This window comes from Martes martes (genome assembly GCF_963455335.1).
Source record: "Martes martes genome assembly, chromosome: 9".
Lineage (NCBI taxonomy): Eukaryota > Metazoa > Chordata > Mammalia > Carnivora > Mustelidae > Martes > Martes martes.
In genome coordinates this window covers 4,509,781-4,522,432 of record NC_137896.1, presented here as the reverse complement: position 1 = coordinate 4,522,432, position 12,652 = coordinate 4,509,781, and the positions used below count along the sequence as shown (strand labels likewise).

The 12,652-nt window shown below is 52.2% G+C and overlaps 1 protein-coding gene across 2 annotated transcripts; it reads left to right on the top strand.

Annotated features, from left to right (window-relative positions):
* Window positions 1–4,208: 4,208 nt before the first annotated feature.
* Window positions 4,209–11,628, top strand: CIMIP1 (ciliary microtubule inner protein 1; the record flags this gene model as incomplete). 2 transcript variants are annotated; one of them, XM_080814104.1, is made up of 4 exons in its annotated part: window positions 4,209–4,276; window positions 6,162–6,243; window positions 7,716–7,817; window positions 11,467–11,628. In XM_080814104.1, 4 exons carry the CDS (start codon window positions 4,209–4,211, stop codon window positions 11,626–11,628), a joined length of 414 nt encoding a protein of 137 aa, XP_080670230.1. The 2 variants fall into 2 exon arrangements, with proteins under 2 accessions (XP_080670230.1, XP_080670229.1); XM_080814103.1 differs by having other exon boundaries at window positions 7,716–7,826.
* Window positions 11,629–12,652: the final 1,024 nt, after the last annotated feature.

The following is a 12,652-nucleotide window of genomic DNA, read 5'->3' as shown; positions in this document are numbered from 1 at the left end:
TCACTCTCAATTCTGGCGGCCGCCCGAGGAGGACTCTTGGGCAACCTACCACCCTAACTTGCGGACACCATGCGCGTTAGCCACACCTGGGAATCCCAGCTGGCTCTTTCCCCTAGCATTCAAACCGATTTTTCACACAGGGTTTGGGCTTTTCTCACAGCCTAGGAGTTGGCACGAGAGAAGCTGGAAAGGAAGGGGCAGGACGGAGGGAAAGAGGGAAACAAAATGCACCCTCAGCCTGGGGGCGGGGAATGGGGGGAACCCCATAATCAGGCCCAACGCTGAACCAGCCCGTGGGGGAGGTGCGGCCAGTGGGAGGCCTCCAGCTTTGTTCTTCCTCAATAAAGCCCCACGGAATGATGTTAATTGTGACTCTAGGTGTGTGGGGTGTAGACAATCTGCAAGGTAGGCGAAGAGCCCTTTGGCTGTGGCCGGGGCTAACATAATGGGGTGTAAAGACTAGAACTTTTGAGTTCCTTAAACTCTGTGAAGCCATCAAATACCTTCCCAGCAAATTGGCACTTGAGTCTCCTTGTGGTGCAGTGGGGGTGATGATCACCCGTGCTGTGAGCGAGGCACACCAGCTGGCGGGGACACTGGCTGCACAAAGCATTCTTTGGTTAAAAAAAAAAAAAAATTAGGCAATAAAAAAGAAAACTGTTTAAGCTTAAAAACTAAAAAGAAGCAGTTGGCTCCAGTTGTTGGGATGTTTTATGAAGCAACAGCAAGATGAAAAAAAATAAAAAATAAAAAATAAACTATCCCAGAATGCTGAGAGAGGGCCAGAAATATTAATATGCAGGAACATGGCAAACCTTCTGCAAGATGTCAATATTTCCTTTGTCCCCCACGTACAGTCAGCAAGTACGCCAGTCCCTTCCCTCTCTCCACTCTTCCCGTGGGACCTCTATGCCAGATAACACTTTTTCCAGAAGAATAAGACTCAAGTACTAGGTAGAGAAACGGTGTCTGTCAGAGGTCCGTGAATGTCTTGTTTCAAATATCACAGGGAGGGAGGCCTCCAACCCCAGAACCGGGAGCGGAGTTTATATCTATAAAACAAGTTAAAGCCCAACCACCAGAAATAAAAAATACACAGGATCTCCTACATGCAAATGTGTGCATTTGCTGAATATGGTATACGTACCAGCGAAGAAATTCACTGAGGAAAGGATGGTCAGATATGACACAGGATGCCCAGCGAAATTTCATTTCAGATAAGCAACACATAATTCGACGTGTGGTCCGGTGTAAGTGTGCTTGGTGGAAATCAGACCTCACTGGGCCTGCAGTGCTTGCTGACCCGGGAAACCCTACTGACGTGGTGGGCCATGCTGATGGAAGACTGATCGACCACACCCTGGCAGGGTACCGAGCCCAGAAGTCCGGCTGAAGGGGGTCCCGGGCCCTTCAGGAGGGTCCCGGGCCCCTTGGAGGCCCCGAGGCTGGCGGCTGCTCGGGGCCTCACATGATCTGGGCCCTCCGTCGGCTTCGGCCTCCTGCCAGCAGTTTCAGGCTGAGGCACAGCAGGACCTGACTTCCTCACAAGACGCGCCCAAAGGGGATATGGCCCGGTCAGGTCTCACCTCTGAGAAGCCAGAGCTGGGTTCCTGCCTGGCTCTCATTTGCTGCTTAGATTTGGACCCCTACAGCCAAGCTCAGCCGCTGAAAATCATCCAGAGAGAGAAGGGCATCGTGACGGGTCCAAAGAGAGCAGGGGACGCCCCATCCTCCTGCAGGTCCTGTCCCTGGGGAGGAAGAGCTGCCCCCCAAACCCAGAGTTCATGCTCAGACGGGGGGTCGAAGTTTGCTTCAAAACCTTTCCCTCTCCTGACTGTTGGAGCCAATATTCCCTTCCGCAAATGGCCGCAAAGGAATCCCTCCTCCAAGAAACTAGAGGATGCTGGGGAGCACCCCGCCAGGGCCCGGCGAAGGCTGGCATCGTGACAGTTCCGAGGTCTCAGGACGGCCCAAGGAGCTACCGCAGCTGAGTGCTCTCTTGCCTCTCCGGAGAGAAGGAATCCTGCCCTCCAGGCCAGGCCAGCAGCCATCCCCAGCCTCTTCTTCCAAACTGACACCCTCAAGAAGCGAGCCCCAGTTCTGCTCGAAGCCCCGTTTCCATCTCCCCACACCGCCCCCCAAACCCTCTGTGTCTCGGGCTGAGACAACGGCTGACCTGCTCCTCAAGCAACACGTTCCATGTCTGGTGAGTGCCCACAGCTCTGGCACCCCATGGAGCCCTCTACATTTGCTCCCCCCACCCCTCCCCAGCCTCCTAAGATCCCTACAAGTTCATCTGACAGATGAGGACACGGGCTCAGAGACGTTAGCCAACTTGCCCGAGGTCACCCAGTTGGGACACAGCAGAGACAAGTCTTGAGGCCACATCCAGTCCCAAAGCCTGTGTTTTCAACCTCAAGATGCTCCCCATCTCTCCTCCTGACCCCATCCCCCAGGTGTCCCCTGTAGGTATCTCTGAGGGGAGTGCGCAGGACTAGCAAACTCTCACTCATCCTTCCGTGCCTTTCCCCTTGAGCCTCCTTCCTGCCGTCACCTCTGCGGCATGCATCTCTCCCTGACCTGAGTGTGTGTGCCTTTGTCCACTTGCTTCCTTGTCCGTCTTCCCTCCGGAGACATCGGCCCGTCCCCCAGGGCGGGGACAGTGACTTAGCAGGGTCTCGTCTCCTCTGAGATCCCCAGGTACATCAGAGGTGCTCAGCAAACATTTGGAATGAATGAATTCTCAGTGCCCAGCACATAGAGACAGTGGGTAAATGAATTTATTCTTAATTATTTTAACAGAATCATCTTGGAAGCTTCCCAAGGGGGAAGCGGACTTTGACCCTCCTACATGAGGGACCCTCCTCTCCCCGGCCACCCACTAGTCACATCTTTCCAGGTGACCGACCCCCTGTTGGAAGAATGGCAGCCTCACAGAAAAGGCCAGAAAGAAAACCCCAGGCCCACCGGGACATGTGTTCACCTTGTGCCAAACCGGCCGGCCCGCCAGCTTGCTTTGGCCATGGGCATAGCGTGTTACACATTCATGAATCAACCCATCCACTCTCCTCCCAGGCCCTCCCTGTCCCCTCACTATTTTGGCTGAGTGGGCAAAAACGATCACCCCAATTTGGGGCCTCTACCCAGCACCTCCAACAACCAAGAAAAGCATCACATGCCTTGAGTGTGGGGAGCATTGTTATACGAAAATACATCGTCCAAACAGCCCCATAAAGGCGCAAATCTGTTGACAAGGGAGGAAGGAGGTCAGAGAGAGGAAGGTTGTGAGACATGCGAGAGAATCACGGACATCCGTGCCCTCTCCTGGTGGCCGCGGTAATTCTCAGGGAGCGAACCCACAGGTCAGCAGAAGCATGCCGCCTCTGGTCGCTCAGTCCCAGGAGGCTCTGGGCACGAGCGGATCCCGTGCTTGCCCCCTGCCCCGTGCTGTCTGTCCACTCACTGACATTAGACCCATTTTCCAGTTCTAGACCTATGACAACGTGCAATGGTGGAAGCCTTTGGGTCAATAAGTCAGTCAACAAACGATTGAGCACCCCCATTTTGAGGGGTTGGTGTGGATGGGCAGGAAGGGGAGTGTGGCTGTGCGGTGGGCGGCCGTCTTATCTGAGTTTCACCGGGGGGTTGTTCTAAAGAGTGAATGCCGACACACAGGCATGCGTGTGTTCCCCCGAAGCCACGGACAGGGGTACTCAGAACAGCATCGCGGTGGTCAAAACCGCGGGCCCCAGACAGGCTGCGGCAGGATGGAGTCCTCCTCGGGAGTGGAACCGAACGGTGATCATTTCCTAACCCAGGCAGGGGTGGCAGGGGTGGCAGGGGTCGCAGGGGTCGCAGGGGTGTGTTCTCCAGGACAGAATGCAAGAAGCTTGGTACCCTTCGGATCGGTACACTTGTCCGTGTGCATACGTGCCTCACAGGTAGGCCTGAATTTTAAAGGGACCGGGCCGTTAGGTGTGGAGGTTTCCCCAGGGCTTCTCGCGCAGAAGGGAGGCTTCTGCCCCCAGGGCCAGCCAGATGGGCAGGGAGGAGGGCGAGGGGCTCAGAGGCGCAGAGGCTGGCAGCAGGCACGAGGACGCGGCCCCGCCCCGCGCCAGGTGCAGCGGCGCCTCCGCCTCCGCGTCCCGCGTTGCTGGGCAACCGGTCTCCCTGGCGACGAGAGACGCTGAGCCCCAGCCCCAGCCCCCATGGCGCAGAAACCTCTCAGCACCGCTGCGGCCGAGCGCATGAACCTCGTGGCCCAGGACGAGATCTGGTAAATGCCCAGGTGGGCTGGGCCGTTCCCACCTCAAGGGCACATACCTGGCGGCCTCAGTTTCCCCTCCGAGTCCTGGAGGTGGTCGACCTCCGGGCGGGGAGGACAGTGCGCTGGAGGTGGTCGGGGCGATGTTAGGGACGTGAGCGCGACCAGAAAGCCTTTCTCCCTCTTCTCCCAGGCGCACAGCTAAAGATGAAAGATAACTACATCTGGCTTTACAACCATCTGCAAAGCTTTGCTTGTTGAGAGCCGACTAAAATGTTATTTTTAAGATTTACCGAATTTTTTTATAAAAAGGAAAACAAAAATCTTAATATTTGTTCAATGTGAATGAGCGATAAATAAGCCTTTTACATTCTCTTGATTCTCCTGCTTTTTAAACTGGTAAGAAATTTTAACTTAAAAAATCCTTTTTCTAAAAGACTTATATTGAGCAGACATTTGTAATGGATGTTTTTATTTGACATTCTATTGAATTGCTAAATATACCATTTCTTTGAAGTTTTAACCAATATGGGAGGTTACTAATTTGGATGCAAGTAAGTAAAGTTTAGTAGCAGTAAAGCAGAGCTGTTTACTTCTTAAACTTGAGTTCTCTTATTTGCCATCTCTCTGATTTTTGCCATTTCCTTGTAAAACCTGTGTTAACCTCTTCATATTTTTCTTTAAACTGGCTTTGTTTCACTCAAATTTATTTTTGTAGGAAACTTTGTGTCACACTTGTCGATGGAAAGCCAGTATCATTTGGCATAAAATATACAACTATTAATCTTTTTAATCTTTGTCTTTATCCAAGTACCTCCTACTTGGATATGTACAAAATCACCATAGCAGGTATGTTCTGTCAGTGTAAAATGGTCCTTCCGCCCTTCTCCACCAGATGAACTCCTATGCATCCTTCAAGACCCAAAGAAGATGGCCCATCCCCTGTGAAGAGAGCTGGTTCAACCTTTAGACTATTTTTCAGTCCAATGTCCAAAGTGGCTATTGAGTCCTTAAAATGTGACTGGTCCAAATTGGAATGAACTGCAAATGTGAAATACACACTAGATTTCAAAGATTTCACACCCCCAAAAAGTAATAGTAAAAATGAACTTCATCTACTAACCTTCACTTTTTTTTTTTTTTTTGAAGTGTGGCTGCTAGAAAGTTGTTAATTATGTACACAGCTGGTGTTTGCGCTCACGTTACATCTCCGTTAGACTAGACTCTGGTTTAGATGCTCAGTGCCCAGGGCAAAAAGCTCATTGAGGGACCTCCAAAACTTTGAGACACTGGGAGATGGGGGTGGGGGGCAGATCCTGATTTCCGAAATGGGAAAAGAAACTTGACAATGAAAGAGTGAATGTTAAATTAGACGTTTGCAAAATGCGACACACCAGCTCTCAACGAGCAGGTCACTATATAGAAATAATATTGAATGTGGAGCAAAAGCAGGGTCAGGATTAGGGCGGGGCAAGTGGGGCCCCCTGGTGGGCAACATTTAAGGAGGGCTCATTCTCAAGGTCATGCAAGGGCCCGCTCAGCACTTGCAGGACCCTGGGAGGGTGCACCCCCTTAAATTTTACACCCCAGAAACCTCACTCACCCCGCCTCACTCACTTCACCAAAATGAGGAGTCTTGTCCCTAGACGGCCCCTCAGGCAGACCCAGCCCCCAGTGCCATCTTCTCCCCAGTGCGCCACCCAACCAGGACCTCCTCTTGACACCTGTCTCCCTCAAGGGACTCTTGCTCCCTCGCACTCAACTCCCTTCCTGGTGCAGAGTCATCATTCAGTCAATGGGCATTAAAAATACGTAAACTGTTCCCCAGGGGACAGTAGGGTTTGCTACTTTGACCTTTTTCGAATACCGTCCAGCACTTGGGAACTTTCTTTTTCAGGAAATACCGCCTGAAGTCTGAAACTGAAGCACGACAGAACTGGGCCCAGAACTGGGGATTTTTAACAACCCCTCTCGAGGAGGTAAATATAAATTTGATAAGCCCGGGGGTTATTGAATTGATTATTTCAAGGAATAAATGATAAGGAGGCATAGACTTCCCAAGAATAAAGTTAGTGTTGCATATGAAGACCGCGAACTGAAACCTACAGGCTCCGTCCTTTCACTAATTTATTGAGCACCTACTACGTGCCAGGCGTCCTCCCGGTACTTCATCGGAACCAGCTCATTTAATCTGCACGACGACCCTGGCACAGAGGAGGGGGCTGTTTGACGCTCGTTTTGTAGATTGGGAAATTGAGCTCAGAGAGTCGCAAAGTCATATAACTAACAAAGGCAGACACCAAAAGGAGAAGCGAGTCTGTCTGATTCCAGGGCCACTTGGCCTCGGGCTGCCCCATCTGTAAGAGGGATGAGAGTCCTCAGCTGCCTCCCTGGGCGACGGGGAAGTCCAGACCGGATGAGAAGTAGAAGCCAGGCGGATGTGTGAGGGATTCCTGGGAAGATGTTCTTGGTATTTTCCTAAGCCAGCTGGGTAACAAGAGCAGGAAAAAGACCAGGTGAAATGAACAGGGAGCCGTAGGGATGTCCACAAAGAATCCCCCAGCCCCACGCAGGGGGAGCCCCCATCAGCCCAGCCGAGGGCTGAGCTTGCAGAGAGGATAACTCCATATTCCCATTGTTCAAAAGAGTCCAGAAATCCCCATGTTTAAATGAAATCTGAGTCTAGAACAGTGGCTCAGTTGTATAAAACACCATGCAGATACCAAATGCCCATATGGGCTTCAGTGGGACGGCGGCCACCAGACTACAACCTTTCAAACCACCTCCGGGACATGACACCCAGAAGGCACATTTCCTTGGAAGGATGCAGAACACATAAGACTTGCATAATTCAAAACGTTCATGATTCAAGGCAGCATAACCCCATTTGTAATTCAACCCCATCCCCCCAACTTTGAAATTATGCCATTCTTAATGAGGTTTTTTTAATACTTACAGAGTTATACAACTTGAAATGTTATGCATAAAATGAGTCCTTATTAATATAAAATGCATAAAAAGAGTCTATATTAATATTCCTTATATGTAATTAAATTGGGATTTCAAAGAGTTCGAAATTGCTTTCAAAATTAAAAGGGGGGGTGGGAGCTCTCCTCTAATATTTTAAAGATTGGCCCTAAAACCTTGTTGGCAATTATTTATTTGAGTCCGTAACCTGTGAAATTTTCTCCAATTATGACTCAGGAGTGTAAATTAGCAGGTTCCCAAAGGTGGTAGAGGACACAGCGGTGGGTGGCTGTATGGGGAGCCTGAGCGAACCCACCAACCAGTCCCCGCTCAGCCCCTTTCTTACTGTGGGTTGCACCAAGCTACTGAACGTTTCTCAGCGCGGTTTAGGTCACCTGCAAAGTGCCGCGTTCAGGGGGGCGATGCAGGGAAGGCTCCCACGAACCTCAGTCTGACGCTGCCCGTCTCTGGGGTTATGTTGCAGCTGCTCAAAGGTGAAGAAGAACCCCCCACCCCAAAGCCCAAAATCGAGCTTCCGGAGCGGTTCCGCATCCGGCCCGTGACCCCGGTGGAGAAATACATCAAGGTTCGCAAAGTCATTTTGAATCCTTGTTTTCCTAAGTAAGAAATAAGGGTGTTCGCTCCAGGGGCACAAAGCCAACCGCCGAAGGTGAAAACAGAGTGGCAGCCGGCAGGGGGGAGGCCAGTTGGCACAGCCTTTCCGAGCCCTCCAGCGGGGAGCCCGTCGGGTTCCCGGTCTCCATACAGGCAGGAGTCCCGGCGTTCAGCTCTGCAGAAGCGGAAGGAAGCCAGGAGAATGACGGGGTCGGGCCAGTCGTTCAGCAGGTATTACCAGGGGCTGGGCTCTGGCTCAGACTCTCCAGACCCAAATCCTGCTTGGTGGCTCACCTTCCGTGTGGTCTTGCACGTGACTCAATGGCCCCATGTCCCCTTTTCCCGCGTACAGTGGGGGTTCACGAAAGTACCCACTTCGGCAAGTGGTGTCAGGGTTCTGTGGGATAATGCCTGTGAAGGATCTGGAACCATCTCTGGCACTTTTAGGAGCGATGGGGATGGCTGGCTGCTAGCAGGTGCCAGGGACTCGGTGGGGTAAACAGTGGCAAACAAGAAGACAAGACCCCAGCCCACAAGTCTGGGTTGGGGGCGGGGAAGTGGCAGGAGAGGCCACCATGATACAGGAAATTCAACAAAACTGGGGTTTTCTTTTAAGATCTCACTTATTTATTTTAGAGAGAGAGCACGTGCACGTGCACGAGAGAGAGAGCATGAGTGGGGGAGTCAGAGGGAGAGGGAGAAGCGGACTCCTTGCTGAGCAGGGGACCAGACATGGGGCTCAATCCCAGGACCCCAGGATCAGGATCCTGAACTGAAGGCAGACGCTTCACCGACTGAGCCACGAGGACCCCTGCCCCCAACAACAATATTGTCATTTGCTATGTTAGATGCCATGGAGGTGAGAGACAGCTGAGGTTTTGGAGGGCAACAGGGGAAGGGCTGGTGCCCACGGAGCTAGGACTGAAGGATGGTAAGGATCCAGCCCTGGAAAGGCTTTCCAGCCAAAGAGAAGAGCATGTGCAAAGACCCTGAGGCAGAACAGAGCTTGGTATATTTCAGGGGCAGCAAGGGATGCCATGAAGCTGGAGTTCAGTGAGCCGGGGGTGGGTCAGAGTGGGAAGGGAAGGGAGGCGGATGGAGACACGGGCAGGGCCAAATCCCGCTGGACCCTGGGGCCTGAGGAAGGAGTTGAGCCTAGTCTGCAATGGGAAATCAGTGCTGTGACATGGTGAGGACTGCCTTTCTGAAAGATCCCTGTGATTGCCGAGTGAGCGACCAGCAATCCCACAGGGGAGAAGACGTGATGGTCTTCCCACCTCTGACCAGTCAGCCATGGACATGGGTCAGATGTCTCCAGAAACTGCTGAGCTAGGTACATCCCCAGGCCTCCCTTCATGGGCCCGTGATTTTGGTCCTGGATTCTGTCCTCTGACAGGCTACAGACAAAGCAGTTCTGTGTCCTGATGGGAAGAAGGGATGAAAACTCACACCGAAGGTGGCCGGGGTTGGGAGGAGGTAGGCTCTACAAATGTTCTTTTCTTGATGCATTTGGGGTCTGACAGAGTGGCTGGCACACGTGAGTGCTCTGTGGAGAGTGCTTAGTGCTGAGTGCTCGGTGGTGAGTGCTCGGTGGAGAGTGCTCAGTGGGAGTTCTTGGTGGTGAGTGCTCAGTGGTGAGGGCTCAGTGGTGAGGGCTCAGTGGAGAGTTCTCAGTTGAGAGTGCTCGGTGGAGAGTGCTCGGCGGGTGCACGTCTGATGGCTGAATGAACGACTATGCTCCACTGAGATATGCTGAGAGTGTCTCCCCCACCGACTATCCAGCAGTACAGATTCGCTGATATTTTAGAAATACAGCAAAATGATAAATTAAAATAATATATGCCCTGACCGTGGTTAGCATCTTAGGGAGCTCCTTCTGGATGTCTCACAATGCCTCTATCTAGCACCCGCAAAAGATGCTGGTTCTCGTTACGGGGTCGTGGTTGCTCACCGTACTGAGTACTTTACATGGTCATCTTATTTCCACCGTGACCCTAGAAGTAGATGTAATCACCACCAAACCCCCTTTGTCCCAGGAAAACTGAAGCAGAGGGCCTCGGGGACAAGGACCTCGGTCCAGGTACTGAATGTCCTTCCTTCCTAAAGAAATGGTCCCCTTCTTCCTCCTCCCATCCCTTCTTTGGGGGGCTAGAGCCTTTAAAATCGATCTGTTTTAACAGGTGTCCTCTACCCCAAAAGGCATTTTCTGAAGAGCATCCCCCGCCCCACTCTCCGTTTCCAACACCCCCTTCCGGAGACGGGACACGCACAGGCAAGGTGTTGTGTGGACCTTTAGCCCTCTTTCCCTTGTTGCACTAATTATACCATATTTTGTGTATTTTATGCACCTTTTTTCTCTTAGCAGTTTCTGTTCAGCGTGTCCCATCTCAGAACACACTGACCTACCCCGCGTGTTAGACTCAGATACGAGGCTGTCTTAGCACCGGTGCCTGGGAGCTCCATTTCAGGTCAAAGGATGTTTGCATTTTCATTTTTGGTAGATAATTGCTCTAGTCGCCCTTCACAGACAACGAACCAGCCTGTTCTCCCACAAGGCCCTGGTCAACCGCGTGTTTTCCTCTCTCTGCTAACCCGGTGCATGAAAGCCGACATCCCAGGGCCGTTTTCCCCCGCATCTCCCTTACGGGCTGGAGGCAGACTTGGAAGTGAGTCTGTGTCCCAAGGGCCCATCCGGACAGTCAGGGAAGCACCAGCCCCTCCCGCATTTGTTGATGACCTTCCCTGAATGTGGCCTCTCGGGAGATTAATTTTAGCGGTTCATCGAAAACATATGTTTGGGGGCTTTGTGTGCCAGTGGCCGGGACGCCCCCCACGGCCGCCGCCGCTGCTGCCTCGCGCGCAGTCCCCTCGTGCTGAGGTTGTGCTCATAATCCCAAGTATCCGAAACCACCCCGTCTCAGTTCTCCTGTCGGAACAAATATTCCCCCGGTTGTCTTCATTCACATCGCCCTGTGAAAGCAGAACCGAGAACATCGTTTCGAACGGAAGGGGAGAGACAGCCTGAACATTTGCCCTCGTTTTCCAAGTATTTCAAGTCTGTCCAAGGAATTGACAAATGCAACTGTGTTTCTTTCATCTCAGGCAGAACCTCGTTTCCCTTTGGTTTTTAATTAAATTCCATTGCTTTTCATTCCTTGGTCCCTACCGTTTGGGGCGTGCGTGGGTGTGCACGTCCGCCTACCGTGAAGCCTTCCGAGCCAAACCTGCAGAGTCCGAAGCGTCGGGACGCCATCGGACGACGTTGCTCTGGCTTTTATGGAGGGCGGTGTGCACCGTAGTGTTTGATATTTCTACACCTCACTTCTTTCCCCCTTTCTACTCTTCTGTCAAATGTAAATTGTTTCACGGGAGGTCATGAATGAACGTGTTAAGCGTGACCAGATAAAGAAACACATTCGGCGATCGTGACTTTTGCGGGCAGAAGGGAGTCTCGGGATCCAGCTGATCGGAGCGCGCGTACCCTCGGCGCCCCTCAATTCGGGATATTTTCTTTCCTGTCTTTTCCCCATCAGGCCTCCCACGCCGATCCTGAGGCCTCATGGACAACCCTCATGTCACTGTGGCCCCGGGTGGCTAAACCCCCCGCCTTTCCATTCTAGGTGCTTCCGTCCCCCCCAGTCCCGAAGACGACCCAGGGCTTCATCGGCTGGAGATCACGGGTGCCAGGCCTGAACAAGTGTCTAGAGCATGATTATGAGATCAGAAGCTGCAAGGGGGCGTATGCCAGAGAGCTAGGCTGGCCCAAACAAGGCATCCACTGAGTCCAGACGGCCGGCGGGCCCTGGGCAAGAGCGGATCGACCACCAGGCACCCAGTGTCCACCACCAGGAAGAGGGGCTCCCCCCCCCCGGGGTCCCTCTGCAGACGGAGTTGCCCTCCACACTTGCTCAGCGGATGTTGCAAAGAATAGGAAATAACCCTTCAACCCTCCCTTCCAGAACATTCTCGTCATGCACTCATTCTTGGCTTATATAATGAATAAGGCAAAATAAATCTCTGATTTTTTTTATATGCTTTGGGAATTCTAAGTATGGTTTTTCAAAAGAATAACTTGATTTAATTTTAAAAACAAAATTTTGTCTAGGTCTTTTTCTACTTTTGATCCTATACCTCTCACCGCCTGTTTGTAACAAGATTGTTGATGGGGTCTCCGCACCCAGATGGTCCTGGACCTGCTTTTCAGGAGGAACAGAGCACTTGCTTAATGCCTCCATCCTCCTTTCCCAGGATATTTGCAATAAGCCAACAGCTTTAAAGGCAGAAATGAGCCCAAGATTTGCCACCGAGCTTAGATTTCCTGGAAAGGTTGGGTCTCCCGGGCTCTGTTAAAACCTACCCACTCCCCCTTACCTGTCCTGGCCACATTGTCACAGCACAGATGGCCGCTGAGCTGGCCAGCCAGGCCATCTTCCTTCCACCGTAGACATTTAACATTAACCTTGAGGCTTTGATCCAGGTGCTACAAATGAGGGACGGACACAGGGGTGGAAACGGAGGCATCCATTGGTGAGAGGGCCAGGAGGAAAAGCCCGCATGCCTACAGGCCCCTCCACCCAGACCCCAAGGAGCAAGAAAGGAGAGCGTTTGGTAGAAGCTTCTGGAAGCTGGTTTGTGTAGGTTTCTGAGTAGCAGAGCTCGATGCCTTCTTCAGAGCTGGAGTGGGCACAGGGTGGGTTCCTCCCTCTTTACTTCACTGGGGCCCAGGGGCACTTCTGTAGGGTGCAGTCCACCCATAAAACCCACCCACCCAAACTTCTCCTATTGACCTTCCTATCCCGGTGTGGA